The sequence below is a fragment of the Pyrgilauda ruficollis genome, unplaced genomic scaffold (genome assembly GCF_017590135.1).
Source record: "Pyrgilauda ruficollis isolate IOZ18807 unplaced genomic scaffold, ASM1759013v1 scaffold133, whole genome shotgun sequence".
Classification (NCBI taxonomy): Eukaryota; Metazoa; Chordata; class Aves; order Passeriformes; family Passeridae; genus Pyrgilauda; species Pyrgilauda ruficollis.
Genome location: NW_024511766.1, coordinates 526,764 through 544,272, shown reverse-complemented (window position 1 = coordinate 544,272; position 17,509 = coordinate 526,764). Strand labels below are relative to the sequence as shown.

The following is a 17,509-nucleotide window of genomic DNA, read 5'->3' as shown; positions in this document are numbered from 1 at the left end:
TACTGCACGTGAAATATGCACCATAAACCTAAAATAATTTGACTGACCTATGTTCTAAAGTAAAATATTTACAGTAATGAGATTCTAATTATCCTTTGTTATGGCAGGCCATTCTCCCCACTCCTCTTTATTGATAGGAGATGTATTGTTTCAGCATTTTAGTTCCATTTATTTTCTCACATTTGCATTTCCTTATGCACAGAAAATGAGGGGCGATCATTACCTTCTTCACTTTGCATTCAATTTACATCAACAGCACATTACCTCATCCTAGCTCATTTATCAACCACAGAAATTTGATAACAAAAGCTACTGTCAGTGATGAATACAGATCATTTCAAATGGAGCAAGAAGAAGCAAGATGAATTATAGGTTTCAGGACTTTTTGTTTGCTCAAGGAAAGGAAGATAAAGGATTTTTTCCACCTAGACAAGAGGAATCTCATGAGGCTGTTCAGCATCTCCTCTTCACCTGCTGGGTGTGTGCTGCACACAGAGGCAACCCCAAGCACCACGAGCCATAAATTGTGCCTCACACAGGAATGTTCCTCATTTTCCAGCCTGAGAGCACGGAATTTATGGGTCACAAGCTGGAGGAGAAGCTGTGGCCTCAGAGCTGCAGCCTGGGAGACACCAGCACGTCCAGCAGGGCACACCCCTGTCCCTGTCCCTGTCCCGTCCCTGTCCTGTCCCTGTCCCTGTCCTGTCCCTGTCCTGTCCCTGTCCCTCTCCCTGTCCCTGTCCTGTCCCTCTCCCTGTCCTGTCCCTCTCCTCTCCCTGTCCCTGTCCTCTCCCTGTCCTGTCCCTGTCCCTCTCCCTTTCCCTCTCCCTGTCCTGTCCTGTCCCTCTCCCTGTCCATCTCCCTCTCCCTGTCCTGTCCCTCTCCCTCTCCCTGTCAGGCTGTGAGCACCCCCAGTGCAAGAGGGGGGTTGGCAGTGCTGCAGTTGGATGTTGGGATCCCCCAAAGCAGGTGCTGTGAGAATCTCCCATCCCAGTGCAGACTGGAATAAGCTGGGCTTTTCTGCTGCTGCTTGCCGAGGTCTGGTTTGGCCACAGAACTGCCCTGCATTTTCACACACAGCTGGCATCCCCTGCACCCAGCTGCCTCTGCTGGGCACTGCAGCACCTGGGACCTTAAACCCAGGGCTGCAGCAAACAAGCCCTTGCACTTTGAACCCCCGAGCGAGCGTGGGGCCCGCGCGCTGTCGGGGGAGGCTGGCCGGGGACAAGATGGCCAAGGTCCCCCTCCTGCTCTCCATGTGTCTTCTGGGAGCTTGTCTTGCTGCTGCAAACACAGGTGAGTGCATCTAAAAGCCAGCAAAGCCTTCGCTTTTGGGCACAGACACTGGCAGAGGGACAGTTTGTCACTTGGTGGGTGACAGCAGGATTGCGAGAGAGCAGCCCAAGGCACCGCTGCATTTCACAGCTCCTCTGCAAAGCTCTGCTCTTTGCTGGGGGAAGGAAATAATAGCTTTTATGCTGATTTTATACAGCGCGTGTCACAGGGATTAATTTTCAGAATGGATTTTTCCTTGGGTTTTTTGCATCTTTAAGCTTCCAGAGCTGGATTCAGCCATTTTAGAAGCACACACAGAGGGGGCAAGGGGCAGCGCTGCTGGTGGAGTGACAGGCACAGCTCTTTGTGTGCCATCACTTTGTCCTGGAGAGCAAACAAGTGCTCACATCCATAAAACACTCACTGGATTTGCCACTGCCAGGATTGTCAAAGGCAAGCCCAGCGTGGCTTTAACAAAGACTGCAGGATGCAGCCAAAGCTGGAGACAAGAGAGAGCAGGTGATGGATGTGGGCAATCACACACAGTAATGCAGGCTGTTGATTTATCTGCAGCACCAACAGCTCCAGCAGAGGCTGCTTCACACCCAGGGTGAGCTCCTGTTTCCTGCAAGCTGCCCTTTCTTCTTTCATTAAAACATTGCTGGAAACAGGTTTTAAAAAAGGCTCTTTCCAAAATGCTCAGCAATGAAAATGAGCAGAAGCTCATATTTTTGCCACCACCCACCCAGGTGTGCCCCCTATAAAATCCAGTGGCCAGGACAGGTGTGCCCTGCCAGCACCTGCCTGGAGGCTGGGTCACTCTCTCAGGCTGTGGTTCAGGAGCTGCTGAAAGGTGTGTGGGTGTATTCCCAGGGTGAGGATGGTTTCCAGCCCCCAGAGTGCCATTCCTGTCACCCTGCAGCCTTCAGTCCCAATCCAGTTTTGCTTCTCACAGCAGCAGGTGGGACCCTGAGGAAGGTGGAGACAAACAGCCCGCTGAGGAGGAGGCCCAGGGGTGAGGAAGGCTCGTGTCACCCCTGCTGCCTGCAGGAGGTGCTGGGACCCAGGCTGTGCCAAGGATGAGGAGCAGGGAGAGGAGGAAAGGGCCCCTTGCCCCCAAGGGCCAGCTCTGCAGGGACAAGTGGCCTTTCACAGCCACACAGGGCAGGACAATTTCTGTGGCCAAACCAGACCTCACCAAGCAGCAGCAGCATGGAGAAGCCCATTCTTCTCCCTCTCAAACAGCTTATTCCAGTCTGGGCAGCTGTGATGGGAGATTCTCACTCCATCTGCTTTAGGGGAACTCAAGCACCAAACTTCTCCCAATCCCCCTCTTGCCATCTCATTTCTGTTGGCTGTTCTGAGGTTTGGCTCTGCAGATGTGACCCTCGGGGCTGGGCTGAGGTGGGGCCATAGACACAGCTCAGTGCACAGGGACAGCCCTGAGCTGCCTCTGCCATGGGCAGTGGGGTGCACACCTGACAGGGCTTGTTTGCTGGGAGAGCACAGCCCTGCCAGCCCAGCCCATCCCATCCCATCCTATCCCATCTTATCCCATCCCATCCCATCCCATCCCATCCCAGCCCATCCCATTATCCCATCCCACCCATCCCATCCCATTATCCCATTATCCCATCATCCCACCCCATTATCGCACCCCATTATCCCATCCCACCATCCCACCCCATTATCCCCGCTCCGTTGCAGTGTTCCTGGGCAGCAGAGAGGCCAGCTCGGTGCTGCAGAGGGCTCGGCGAGCCAACTCCAACCGGCTGGAGGAGGTGATCCCGGGCAACCTGGAGAGGGAGTGCATGGAGGAGAAGTGCAGCTACGAGGAGGCCCGGGAAGTGTTTGAAAACGAGGAGAAAACGGTGGGTGCACAGGGGCAGCCCGTTCCACCCAGCGGGGGCAGGAGGAGGGAAGAGCCAGGAGAAACCTGCAGGGCCCAGGCAGCCTCTGGCACGGCTGGCTCTCCTTTCTGCTCCATCAGCCGGGCTAGGAGCTGCTTTGAGGCTCTGTCAGTCGCCACCGGGATTTTGGAGGTGGTGATTTCCCTGCAAGTCTTTCCCTGCAGCTCTGGAGCCGTCTTCAGTCAGACACCAGCCAGCAATTAGAAAACAAAGGAAACTTTTTCTCTTTTCCCTTTGCAGATGCAGTTTTGGCAAACATACGTTGGTAAGAGCTGCTTTCTTCGTGTTCTAAGGCTTCATTTTCCTCTCTCAGTGCGTAAAGACCTGCTGCTACTGTAAAAAATGCATTCCAGCATGCAGGAACTGTAAGGGCAGAGCCACTCAGAGCCTTGCACTCCCAGTCCTGCAGTGCCCAGCCTGGGTCTGTCCTTTTGGCATAGAATGGCAAGCCAAAAAAAAAAAGGATGTATTAGCATTTTATTTGTTCAAGCAGGGTTTTCCTGAACAAATTTCAAAAACCTCACGGAACAAAACGAGTTGAGGCAGACTGCTGGATCTCACTGAGCCCAGGTCACACTCTGGGCTTCAGACTCAGCTGTGCCACAGAGTAAAATACCACAGCAATAATTAACACCCCTCCAGCAAACAGCAAATGCTCTGTTCTCAAGCAGAGATCTCCAGATAAGGCACAGCCCTGTGAAGGCACAGCGTGAATCCCTAGAAATGCCATATTAAAGTGGAGACTCAACATGATCACAGCAAACAGCTGTTTGCAATTCACACCCTGACTTCACTGTTTTCCTTCCACATCTACTTCTTCCTTTTCAGCCTCCATCCCCAACCACTCCTTGGTCCCTTAACAAAAAGATTTCAATGCCCACTACACCATCTGAAACTAATTTTGAGGACATTTCAATAAATGAACTGTTTGGTAGATTGGCAGAGTGCCCAGAACATCTCACTAAAAAGCCTTAAATAATTCAGATTACTCAGTCCAGACTATAAGATAAAAACATTACATTTGCATTGTAGGACTGTCCTCTGAAAAAAAACAACTGACGAAACTCAGCACTGCATTTGTTTCCCTGCCACTGTAACAAACTGGCTGATCAAAAATAAGGAATGCCACCTTTTCCTGTCACCCGGGTGCCTGCTCTGCTGTCCCCGAGGTGCAGCCCCAGGAGCTCGCCCTGCACGGCCCCCAGCCCTCAGCAGAGCTGCAGTCCTCACCCAGCCTGCAAAGCTCCTGCCAGGACTCAGACAAGCCCAAACCACTTTGTTCCTGTTTGCATTTTGCATTCCAGCCCTTTCTGAAAGCCCCTGGGCTGGCACGCCTTGGCAGGACACAGACCCAGCACGGCCCTGCCCTTCCTCCCTGCCCTGGCACAAACATTTCAAAGGGCATCCCCCATCATTTCCATCTCTGATTTGCTTCTCCACAGCTGTGGTCACCAGTTTTGCAATAGTGAGCGATTTCATTAAAGCCTCAGGTTCTCAGCTGGAGAGCTGTGAATACAAAACTCCTGGCACATGAGGAAAAATCTAGAGAGGTAACAGTAGAGCAGGAGTGAGAAAGAAAGAGCAACAGGAAGGTTCTCAGTCCTGACACACAGACAGGTCTCCACACCAGTCCCAAAGCTGCAGAGAGCAGTGAGAGTTCAAAGAGCCCAGCTCAGGGTACTCAGAGCCCTCTGCAAGCAGCACACCTTCACCCCCTGTAACCCGGCCAAGCCATCAGCTGCTGCCGAGATGGGGCAGGAGGGCCACGCACAGGGGGGTGCAGAGAGCAGCAGAGCTGACCAGGGGGCACAGAGCTCCAGCAGAGCCCGCCGTGCTGCCAGTGCTGCCCGCTCAGCTGCCAGGACCTGGCTGCCCCAGTGCTGCCCCAGTGCTGCACACTCAGCTGCCAGGACCTGGCTGCCCCAGTGCTGCCCCAGTGCTGCCCGCTCAGCTGCCAGGACCTGGCTGCCCCATCCCAGAGGGGAGCTGGTACGTGTCTGGCTGGGCTGGGCTGGGCTGGGGGAGCCCCGTGTTTGCTAACTCTGCTGTCTTCTCTCCAAGATGGGGACCAGTGCAACCCCAACCCCTGCAAAAACGGGGCCGTTTGCAAGGACCAAATCAATTCCTACGTGTGCTGGTGCCCAGCTGGCTACGAGGGCAAGAACTGTGAGATCGGTACGTGCCAGGGCTGCGCCTGGGCCCCGCTGCTCTGCTGGAGCCCCGGGACCTGCGGCACCCTCTGGGGCTGCGCGACACCCACCGTGCCCTGCCGGGAGCCAGGAAGGTGCAAGTTCAGCTTGCTGGCACTGGGGTGGCAGGGGGGATGGCAGGGGGACACACCTGGGGACAGCAGTGGCTGTCTCTGGTCCTGCTGGCACTGGAGATGGCACAGGGGATGGCAGGGGGACACACCTGGGGACAGCAGTGGCTGTCTCTGGTCCTGCTGGCACTGGAGATGGCACAGGGGATGGCAGGGGGACACACCTGGGGACAGCAGTGGCTGTCTCTGGTCCTGCTGGCACTGGAGATGGCACAGGGGATGGCAGGGGGACACACCTGGGGACAGCAGTGGCTGTCTCTGGTCCTGCTGGCACTGGAGATGGCACAGGGGATGGCAGGGGGACACACCTGGGGACAGCAGTGGCTGTCTCTGGTCCTGCTGGCACTGGAGATGGCACAGGGGATGGCAGGGGGACACACCTGGGGACAGCAGTGGCTCTCTGGTCCTGCCCAGCCCCCGGAGCAGCCCCAGCTCCCCCTCTGCTGAGCCGCTGCTCTTAGGCTGGGCTCAGTGGAGGCTCAGTCAGGCTCAAGGTCTCCTGTTCAGCCGTGGCTGCCAGGGCAAATGTTGACACAGAGCGCTTCCTCTGTGTCCCAAAAGCACGAGCCTTCCTGGGACTGCTCAGTCGGGGACAAGCTGCTCTCCTGCTGAAAGCAGAGCCCCCCACAGACCCCCATGGAACCCCCACTCCCCTTTCTCATGCCAGCCTGAGCAGCAGGTGCTGGGCAGGGCAGGACTACCCTGACTTCCTCTCAATGGCACTCTGTTTAATTCATAATTATAATTATCAGCAGCAACCTTGATTCTGGAGGCAAATAAAAGGCAAATATTTTCCTGATGGGTTGAAGAGTTGATGAAATCCAAACAGCTGATAATTTAAGCAAGAGGGATATTCAGCTCTTATAATATAATCAGGGGCTGTGCAACTGGCATAATGTGCTAGACTCACTGCACTAATAAAAGATTCTCTTTCTAGTTGTATTTCTGCTCTGGCAAGAGAGGAGTGTACGTTAAAAAGAGCATTTCAAAGTTGCATCAAATTTAAATAGTCTTATTGCAGATTTCTTGGGGAAGTGAGGAGCAAAAATAGAGCTGGAAGTGAGGCGTGAAGAAGAGCTCTGTAAAAATAGTAAATGATGGCATTGAAATGGCTACAGGAAGGGAGGTGTCCTTGAGGAAGCAGGAGTGGAGTTAATCTGCTGTGAAGCTATTTGAAAACTCACTGAGGATTGCAAGGGCTCTGCAGATTTGTGTTGCCTCCAAGAGGAGCGAGGGCTGGGCAGGGAGAAGGCAGGTGATGGGAATTCTCTCTGCTCAGGCTGTCCCTGCTCACACCCTGCAGGAAGGGCTGGGACAGCTGAGGGCTGCACCAGGGGGACACGGGCTTGTCCTGAAGCCCAGAGCCCAGCACAGAGCCCTGCCTGGTGCAGGGCTTGCTCCAGCCTGATGCAGGCTGCTCTCCCCCTGCCAACACCACAACAGAGGGGAAACCACGTGGCTTCTCACCAAATATTTGCAGGAGCCCTGTAGGGTCAGGCTGCCAAATTTCAGGCAGCTGCTGGGGGCAGGAGGCTGTGCCAGGGCTCTGGGGGCTCTATGAGCTCCTCAACCTGCCTGCTCCAAAAGTGCCCACTGCTCCTGCAGGAATGGCAGGGATGGGATTGCCCTGCCTCCCCATCTCCTTGCAAACACCATCTGTTTCCCACAGCCTGGGTCAGCCACGGGGGGCTACCGAGCCCAAACCCCCGAGTCTCAACAAACCTCTGACCAGCTGTGCTTCAAAAGAGCTCTCATAGTTTCCTTTGATCTCTTTCAGACTTCACTTGTGCTATTAAAAACGGAGGCTGCAAGCACTTCTGCAGTCACCAGCCCCCACAGAAGGTTGTGTGCTCCTGTGCTCCTGGCTATAAACTGGCTGAAGATGGAAAGTCCTGCGAGCCTACAGGTTAACTTTTAAACTGCTTTTAAGAGATTTGGGTTAAAGTTTTCAAGGCCTTGTCCTGGATTTAGTTACATGAATTTCATAGATGCAATATCCTGTTGGAAACCTCGTTGCTGGTTTTCCTGCTTAGCAAAGGTAGAGCCCTACCCTGCACTTTCCCCAGGGGAGATGTGGGGCCTGGCTGGAAGGGTTCAATCTCCCTTTAAAACATCCCTTTTGTAGCCTGGTGAGTGGAGATGGAGGGTTCTTGTCCAGGAATATGTTCAAAGGCAAATGCTGCTTTCTGATGGCTGCTCAGACAGGCTCCAGCATCTCACAGTTCTGAACATGGATCAGAAATTTTCTGAGGGCAGAAGGGTGATGTTCAGCTGCCCCAGCACCCAGCCAGGGCTCACTCCCGTGTTCTTCCAGAACAAGCTAACAGTTAGTTACCAATTCTACACTGAGGATGCTCTGAACTTTTCAGAACAGAAGAAGATTTTGCTTACTGAAAATCCTCCTGTCGGTCTCTTTCATGGCTGGTCGTGACCCAGTGTCTTATAACCTGGGCTGGGTGGGTGCAAGTGGAGCTTTGTGCTGGTGCTGTGCTCCCAGCAGTGTGCATCTGCAGAGACCCTCAGTGAGAGCTGGACTCTGCCTTAGCTGTTGTGTGGGGTGGGGTGGAAGGGACGTGCAGGGCTTGGGGCTGCAGCTTCACAAAGGGCTAAAGAGCAGCAGGTTGTCCTTGTGCTCCCCTAGACCACTGCAGTACCCAGAACCACACTGACACGTGCAGACCCAGCCACCACAACACAGCCAATTAACTGGGCATGAGCATCTCAGAAGCACCTCTGGCAGAGAAGAGACTGAGCAGATAAATGTTGGTCATCTGAAGTCAGTTTAACATTTGATGCCATCACATTTCTAACAGCTGACTGCAGCAGGTTTGCACACCCAAGCTCACACACAGGGCAGCTCTGTCAGCTGCAGCAGGGAACGCTGACCTCCTGAAAGTGCTGGCTGCCAGCAATCAGTTTGGGAAGCATCCTAGGCTGGGAATCCTGTGAGCAGAGGATCTCAGCAAGAGCTCAGGCTGTGTTGCCCAACTTGCTGTATCACTTTCACTGGGCCAGGAAGGTCTGCAGTTAGCAAGAAGATCATCTTTCAGGCTGGGTGATTGTCCTTCCTGCAGAAGCTTTGTTTTGTTGGCTCTGAAACCTTCACTTCATAGGCTAAGCCTGCAGGTACCACTTTCCATCACTCAACACTCATTTGAGTCCTGTCCCTAAAGTGAGCTGTTTAAAACTAAAGGGTGAAGTCTCAGTAGGCCACACTCACATCTGATTTTACACTAATGTTTGTTTGCTCAGTGCTTCTGAGAGCTTTTCAGATGAAAGACAATGCCTGGTGCTATTTACTATTTTGACTGCCACCACCAGCAGGAATTCAGCACACACTGCGTGGGAGAGGAATGGGAAGAGCTCATCTGAAACGAGCCTACAGATGAGTTCTTCATTAACAGGGAAAAAATACAACTCTAGGAAGAGTTTATTAATGTTTTCCTCACCTTGGTGCCAAGCAGGATTATCTGTACAATTGGCAGCTGTTATTTCCTGCCCTCTCCAGCTGGCTGTTTATTGCTCTGGAAATGGCCAGCACAGGATTCCCAGGTATGCAGCACACATCCTGCCAAGAGCAGGCACAGCTGCCCCAGCCCTTCAGGCACAGGTGCTCATCACCAGCTTTTTTCACTGCTGAAGCTGCTCAGATGTCACTCCCAAAGCCCAGAAACAATTGATGCTAGTTTTCCATATGGCTCACACTGGGGCTGCGAGGCACAGACACACATGCCCAGGGTGCACAAGCTCAGCCCAGAGCCCTGAGCTGGTCCCAAACTGTGCTGAGGTGAGGCAGATTTCCCTTAGCCTCCCCTCTGGTGGCTGTCACCGTGACCCAGGCAGCCACAGCTGTGACTGTTCCTCTCCCAGTGCCATATCCCTGCGGGAGGATCACGGCTCCCGAGGCCAAGAGGAAGCTGACCCGCTCCATGAACACCTTTGAGCACTGGAACACGACGGGTGAGGACGCTGAGGACGGCCCTGAGGAGGAGCAGGGCAATGGCACGGAGAGCAGCACGGCAGCCCCCACGAGGATCACCCCCGTGCTCAGGACGGGCACGCGCGTGGTGGGCGGCTCGGACAGCATGAAGGGAGAGGTGCCCTGGCAGGTACCAGCTCCTTCTGCACACCTTCTGGAGCCCCAGCAGGCCCTCCTGAGTACACATCACCTTACCTTTAAATATCCAAAGCCTGTCTCTGAGGTTACACTGGCAATAGTCTCACGCCTAACAGGAGCACAGCTTCTTTCCATACACGGTTTTGTGCCAGAGCAACAAAACTTGCCTGCACGGGGCTCTCCTCTGGCAAAGAAAGCCAGAAGTCAGAGTCACAGCAGCTTTACCTGGTGGGGCACAAAGGGTTGAGCTACAGCAACAGATTGCCCTGTAGTCCATGAATGTGCCAAAAGTAAGCTGAGGGAAGGGAGTTTTGCAAGGAGCAATGCAACTAATTTTTTGGCTCCATCAGTTTCAGCAGATCATAGAGTCACCCAACAGTTTGGCTTGGAAGGAACCTTAAACATCACCCAGTTCCAACCCCCTGCTGTGACCAGGGCCACTTTCCACTGGTCCAGGCTTCCACAAACCCCTGAGTGTGATTTGCCCCTGCTCCCACAGGTTCTGCTGGTGAACAGCCAAGGCTTGGGCTTCTGCGGCGCATCCATCATCAACGAGAAGTGGTTGGTGACGGCGGCTCACTGCCTGAAGCCGGGCTACACCCACAACCTCACGGCCGTGGCAGGTGAGCACCGCGGAGGGGAGGGATGGCACGGGGGTCACAGTGACCGGGCAGGGCACAGGACACTGACCACAGCAGCAGCAGGACTCGAGCTGCTCGGGGCTGTGACTGAGCTGCTGCGGGGGCCCAGCTGAGCTTAGAGCCCTTCATCATCCCCGTGAGTGCCACAGCTGGCAGGAGCAGCGAGCCGGGTGTGCCCTGCTCCGCAGCACGGGGCTGCTGGACCGCAGTGTGAGCACAGCCCGGCCACGGGCGAGCCCGCCTGAGCCACAGGCTCATCCTTTAAAGCCCGCTGGAAGAAGCATTCCCCTCCCCGATATTCTTTGCTTCTCCACTTTCATCCCTGAATCACATTTTTAGGTTCCCAGCATTACATCTCTAACGTAAGAAAAGCCAGCCGAAAGTCTCCCGCACGTGTGCCCTGCCTTTAGGCTGCACAAACAGCCTGGCAGGGAGCTGCCATTCCCTGTGCCCGCCGAACCCCGCGGGACCCGCTCACCTCGGGCGGGTGCGGCTGGGGCTGCTCGGCGCCTTCCGAGAGCCCGGCTGGGCCGGGCAGAACCCCCGGCCGGGCCGGCAAAACCCCCGGCTGGGCCGGCAGAACCCCCGGCCGGGCCGGCAGAACCCCCGGCCGGGCCGGCAGAACCCCCGGCTGGGCCGGGCAGAACCCCCGGACGGGCGGAGCAGAACCCCCGGCCGGGCCGGCAGAACCCCCGGCAGGGCCGGTAAAACCCCCGGCTGGGCCGGCAAAACCCCCGGCCGGGCCGGCAGAACCCCCGGCTGGGCCGGGCAGAACCCCCGGACGGGCGGAGCAGAACCCCCGGCCGGGCCGGCAGAACGCTCACGGCACGGCCCGAGCGCCCCGGGGGCTGCGGGACAGCGCTCGGCAGAAGCCATCCTTATCCTGCTCAGCCTGCGGGGATGCGGCCACGGGCGGCCCCTGCCCCACCTGAGGCTCGGAGCTGCCCTGCCCTGCCCTCTGCTCACCTGTACCCGAGGCAGGGAACAGAGCAGGCTGCCTTCTCCTCTCCCCACCTGTACCCGAGGCAGGGGACAGGCTGCCGTGAGCAGCTGAGCCTCGGGCGGGCGCTGGGGCACCTGTGAGCAGCATCGCTGCCCTCCCATCCTGCCCCGTGGCTCTGGGGGTTTAAAAAGGGGAAGGTGAGGTTTCTTTTCACTAATACATTATTTATTTTAGACCAAGATTTTTCATCAGCGAGTTCTGCCCCCTTTGCTGCAAGGGTGACATCCCCTTACCTCTCTCTCTGAGGGTGCTAAATCCCCAGAACAGCCACTTTGCTGCTAACTCTGGCAAAAGCATCTGCATCTGTGGTGCCAGAGTGGACGATGCTTCACACCTGGGTAGTGCCAGGGGCCTGAGACGGGAGGGAACCTGCAGCTGCCTGTGATGAGGAGCCAGCAGCCTGGCCAGCACAGCCCCAGAGCCACCCGAGGGTCAGCCCTTGGCAGCCTCTGGGCTGGGCCGGAGTGGCACCGGGCTGGCACCGCCGGGGCACGGTCCCTGGTGCCGGCACGGGGCTCCCAGCCCAGCGCCCTCGCTCTCTGCAGGTGAGCACGACGTGAGGAGCGACGACCACACCGAGCAGCTGCGCAAGGTGGTGAGGCTGCTGCCCCACCCCACCTACAACGCCTCCATCAACGAGTACCACAACGACATCGCCCTGCTGGAGCTGGAGCAGCCACTCACCTTCAACAGCTACGTGACCCCCGTGTGCCTGGGCAGCCGTGAGTTCACCAACGCGCTGCTGAAGCAGGGCGTGGGCACCGTCAGCGGCTGGGGCAAGGTGCTCTTCCGCGGCCGCAAGGCCACCACCCTGCAGGTGCTCAAGGTGCCCTTTGTGGACCGGCCCACCTGCCTCAAGAGCACCTCCACCACCATCCTGCAGAACATGTTCTGCGCGGGCTTCCCGTCCGGGGGCAGGGACACCTGCGAGGGGGACAGCGGGGGGCCCTACACCACGGAGATCGAGGGCACCTGGTTCCTGACGGGCATCACCAGCTGGGGAGAGGAGTGTGCCCTGCCAGGCAAGTACGGCATCTACACCAGGGTCTCCAAGTACGTCAAGTGGATCAAGCAAACCACGAGGCTCCCCTGAGCGCTGGAGGATGGACTGGGCACACCGAGAGGGACCACGGCAGTCCCCGTGGCTTGGAGGGATCGCTGCATTTCAATAAACGTTCCTAGATGAAATCACTTTTGCTCTTGGAAGGCAGAAGTTGAGAGAATGCAATGGAAATGTGGTAATAAGGAAATAAAAAGCCCTCTAATGACCCACGGCTGCATTTTTGAATGCACTGGTGCTGCTGTGGTGGTGTAAGTCCCCAAATCCTGAATGCAGGGGTTGGTGGATCAGCAGGGGAATGGCTCACACGTGTCCCAGGCCAGTGTGGCACCAGCACTGTCCACAGCTGGCACACAGCAGTGTGGGCAAGGGAAGCCCAGCAGGCACTGGTGCCCCAGCAGCACCCCAGGAGCCCAGGAGGGAGGTGAACATGCACAGCAGTGCACCCACAGTGCTCCCAAACAGATGTTGTCATGTGCAGGGGATGCTGGGGACACCCTGAGCTGTGCTGGGATGGAGGCAGGGGACACTGGGGACATCCTGAACCAGGGCAGGGTGTCAGCAGCTGCTCGTTCAGCCTTCAGTATGAGTGCCAAGCTGCCTCTGCCACTTTCATTGCCACTGCATCCAGCAAGAAACTAACTGGATCATCTGCTACTGCTTACCTTAGAATCAAAATGCATGTAAGAAGGTTGTAAGATGTTCCAGGGAATTTAAATAAAACCAACACTGTGAGCACTTTTTTCCCGCCCTAGAATTATAGCAGATGTGTATTTGAACAGAATTGCACATTCTCAGATGGATTTATTTAACAAGTTTTTAATCTTTAAATATAGATTTAACACATTTTTTACAGGTACATATACAATATGGTTCATTTAAACTTGCAGTCAGAGAAAATTCTCTACTGTAATTTATACATATACATGGAGAGCCTAGTTCAACAGCATACTCAGGGGAACATACCATGTGTGCAAAGTTTCAAATGTTAAAAACCTCAGACTGTACATTCAGATCTGCAGAACTCATCACCCTCATAAATTAATAAAAGCTTAGATTTAAAACTATGGAAGACAAAAAAGATTAAAATCATTCAATATGCAATGTGTGCTATGTTTCAGACAAGTATTTACAGTTGTACCTCAAAAAGTGTATTGTTACCACAAGAATTGTTAGCACTATAAAGAGCCCCAACTGAAGACTTTCCCACTCATTAGTGCATTGTGATGGATTTGAAAGGAGAGGAAAAGAGCCCCCAGTGGTTTGACAGCTCTGCACTGACTCCAGAGAGGGACACTGGGGTGAGCTGGGCCTTGGAGCTGCTGGTCCTGGCTCTGGGGGTGCACAGGGCTCAGCCCAGTCCTGCAGAAACAGCCCTGGCAGCCCCAGCCAGCAGCTGCTCCACACAAAAACGGGCACAGAACAGCCCCAGCATGTTCTACCTGACCTCGGGGCTGTGTCTGAGGGCTGGCTCACTAATAAAGGTCAGGTCATAGATGTTTAGTCCCTGGTATAAACATTTCATTTGGCTGGGCCAGAGCAAACTCACTACTGCATGCACACCACTAACCCTGCTCTCCACGCACTCAGGAGCTCTTTGCACACATCTGCTTAAAAGTTCAAACCACCTGCACCTACCTATGTTCTACAAAAGCAAAACTAGACAAAGAAACACAAAATTCAACTATGAGTCTTCAACATTCTTTTTCCCTTCTCAAAAATTCAATAGGTACGTTACTGTTAAAGATGCTGAAAAAGTCTTATCACAAGAACATCCTTAGTGCAAACATGGACATTTAGCTTGGATTTATGGCACGTGTTCCAAAAGTACATACATGAATGTAAACTTCAACACTTGCTAGATACAGGTTTCAGCCCTGGGATGCTTTGGGACCCTAAGTGATTGGTGACAACCCTGAGGTGTCAGTTTGACCTGATCCAGACCTCACTGAAATCAGGGAGGCTGACTGCAATGGGCTGGAGTCAGACCCTAAGTGCAAAAAGAGGATCTTTAGTGTTATTGCTTCCTCACGTGGGAGTCAGCCAGATGATGCTCTTACAGAACATTACATTCACACAGCTGAAGCAGATAGTTAAGAAAAATCCACCCATAAAATCAATTAAGCAGGACATACAGCTTCTTGGTTTGGTTTTTTTTTTTCTTTTTGGTTTACCAAAACTCAACTCTTGTTTGCAACTTCAACAGTTGTCAGCTAATAAGTAGGCAAAACCTACTTCAACCTGTAGAGGAAATTTCAAGCATCTAAACGAAGTGTCAGGAAACTGTAGTGTACTTCTCTGATGAAACATGATGTATGTCATGGAAAAACAGCAGGAAAAATGAATAAAATACCATAATTTCCACAGGAGAAAAAAAACAAAGAGCAGAGAATGGCTTCCTTTATGGGCATGAGAAGCTGCTTAGGACCCCGGTCCCACTCAGTGCAGATGAGGCTGTGGAGGTCTGTGAATGTGATGAATAGTACAGGACAACTCCAACTACTGTGCTAATTCTCTGTAACACTTAGTTGAAAGCTTCCAGAGCATCGAAAATAGGATGCTACTAGTTCACCCTTAACTCAAGGGGAACTGAACTTTCTCGTGTTACACAGGGCAGCATCTATAAAGTAATGGAGAATGATGTTAATATTAAAGCATCTCATTCCAAGAAATACATTGTTCCCTGTAATCATGTAACATTTGTGTAACAGAAAAAAAAAATTAAAAGCACTCCTGCATTTCTCCCTAAAAGCTGAACTCCCACTGGCTTCAGTGAGAGCCTTGACTAAGGCAGGACCACAGGGCTTGACTCATTTCCATCATCTATCCCTTCATTATCCCAGCAAGGCCAGCTGATGTCTGCTCTAGGCTCCTTACTTTGTCAGGCTGGAGATGGTTTCCTGGCATTACTGAACAGCTGAGCTGGCCCTGCAGGGACAGGAGAGACCCTCCTTGTGCTCCAAAGGCCAAAAAGAAACCAGCATTGCCTCTAAGGGACCCTGCACGGACACAGAAGCCTGTGGCTGCAGCATTCAGGGCGTGAGGGGCAGTGCAGAGAGCTGTGCTGCAGCTGCCAGCTGCGGGTGGCACCGCAACCAGGACGTGGGCACAGCTGGCACCTTTCAGCCAACATGCTACAGCAGCCTGCCAGAGCTCGAGCCACAGCATCAACACCCTGGCCAGGCACATCCAGAGGGGCCAGGGGGCACAGGAGGGTCCCAGTGATTGTCCAACAGGCACAGGAGAATCCCAGTGCCCTGCCCAGGGGACACAGGAGAATCCCAGTGCCCTGCCCAGGGGGCACAGGACAATCCCAGTGCCCTGCCCAGGGGGCACAGGACAATCCCAGTGATTGTCCAACAGGCACAGGACAATCCCAGTGATTGTCCAACAGGCACAGGACAATCCCAGTGCCCTGCCCAGGGGACACAGGACATGCAAGCTCAGTCCTTCAGGCACTGCCAGCGGGGGGAAACCTCTGCTCAGCTTCATGGCATGGAGAGTGGGCACAGGGGGTCCCCCAAGGCTTGGAGGAGAGGATTTGGCAAGCAGGATGTTAAATAAACTAGGAGAGGGTCTGGCACGTAGAACAGGAGCCTGTGCCCACCTTAAATCACCAGAATGGCTTGGGCAGGAACAGTGTTCAGAAGGAATCTGGTTCCCAGCCCTGCCCTGGGTGCTGCAGTGCAGCTGAGATCCCTTCTCTGCACTGGCACAGAGCTGCCAGTGCTGCTCAGTGTGATCCTGCCACACTGGCCACCCAGGGACATGCAGAAATGTTTTGTCTCCTGCTCCAGTGCAAAGGGGAGCTGGGATTGCAATGCTGGAGCCCCAGCCTTCCCTGAAATGAAGAGGTAACCTTCATCTCCGTGTTAGTTAATGGAAAAGCCAAGCCAGTTAACCAGACAATGCTGACCACCTGCAAGGCAGCTGAAACTACCAACACATGGGTGAGCCTCAGCAGTAGTTACATTCTCAGTATTGCTCTTTCTGAGCACGGTTCTCTCCAAATATTTTTCATTTTGAGCTCTGTGTGTTACCACCTGCAATACAAAACTGTTCCTTCATCATGCACATTAAACAAATCCAGCATGGGCTTGCACAGCAGAGAGAATAAATCTGTCTGAAAGAAAGCAGCAAGGACTAATCTCAGAACTTACAGCTAGAGGCACACCAGAAGGAAAATTCATTTTCAAAATGATCTCCAAGCCAGCCACCTTCCTCCCAGAGAACCTCATGGCTCATATCCAGGCCAAGATTTACAAGAGGACCGTGGATTTGCAAAGCTGGAATGGCTGGGAAGGAAAGCATTCACCAAATACCCCTCTGCTAACTTAAAATGGACAGCTAAGAGCTCCCTGTGACCTCATTGTGATCTGCATTGGCTCAACACTGGAATAAGTAGCAGGAGGGGAGAGGAACAGCTTGTAGGCATGCAGGTATCAGCCATCCTGTGGGGGCCACAGGATAAATGTAAGGAGAAAAGTGAAGGTAAGGAAACCATTTATTCTATTCAGCTAAAGGCTTCACCCTGAAAAAAATCCCAAACCCCAGATTTGTATGAATTCTGCTATGAAATTCTGTGACTGGGCACAGTTTTAATTGGGGGAACCTGGAGCTGAGCACTGCCCCCACAAAATGCCAGACCTGCCTCTCCCCCAGCACTGAAGTGACCCCAACAGTCTCCAAGCTGCCGGGGACCCCACAAGGTGTCGGTCAAGCTCACACTGCCAACATGCAAGCCAGCATCTCAGCACGAGCAGCTCACACTCCCGAGGGCTCCCTCTGCCCCTGCCTGGCTCCAGAGCTGGCTGCCCAAGTCTCCCTCTGCTATCCTGGAGCAAGAGCTCCATCTTCCGAGGCAGCAGCCAGGAGCCAGCCCGGCCCTCTGCAAGGAGCCAGAGTCACCGGCAGGGAAAAGGGACCAGCCCCGGGGGAAAGGCAATGCTGAGTGCAGAATACTGCGTGAAAATCAATCTAGAGTGCAAGCTGCTTATGGCTGTAAGGACACACTGCTGAAAAGCTCCAGGAATAGCTCTAGGAAGCAGCATCCACCATCCCCAGTATTTCCTGGGGTGTGTGTAAGGTAGGATCGTGCCTTGGGACTGCAGGCACCATCAGAAACAGCAAAGAGAACGGTTACCTTGGCAGGGAAAACAGAGCCCCAGTGCTCTCAGACCCTG

The 17,509-nt window shown here is 54.1% G+C and overlaps 2 protein-coding genes across 2 annotated transcripts in view; one reads left to right on the top strand and one right to left on the bottom strand.

The window, feature by feature from the left end:
* Positions 1-1,229: 1,229 nt before the first annotated feature.
* Positions 1,230-12,417, top strand: F9 (coagulation factor IX). The gene is made up of 8 exons (XM_041459247.1): positions 1,230-1,296; positions 2,983-3,146; positions 3,426-3,450; positions 5,247-5,360; positions 7,283-7,411; positions 9,376-9,614; positions 10,122-10,245; positions 11,812-12,417. The coding sequence occupies exons 1-8, from the start codon at positions 1,230-1,232 to the stop codon at positions 12,357-12,359; spliced, it is 1,410 nt and encodes a 469-aa protein (XP_041315181.1). The 3' UTR covers positions 12,360-12,417.
* Positions 12,418-13,129: 712 nt separating this feature from the next.
* MCF2 (MCF.2 cell line derived transforming sequence) overlaps positions 13,130-17,509 on the bottom strand; it is a 51,289-nt gene continuing 46,909 nt past the window's right edge. The window contains exon 26 of the mRNA XM_041459263.1: positions 13,130-14,946. Coding sequence (XP_041315197.1) covers positions 14,906-14,946 — 41 coding nt within the window. The 3' untranslated portion in view covers positions 13,130-14,905. The remainder of the gene's footprint in view (positions 14,947-17,509) is intronic.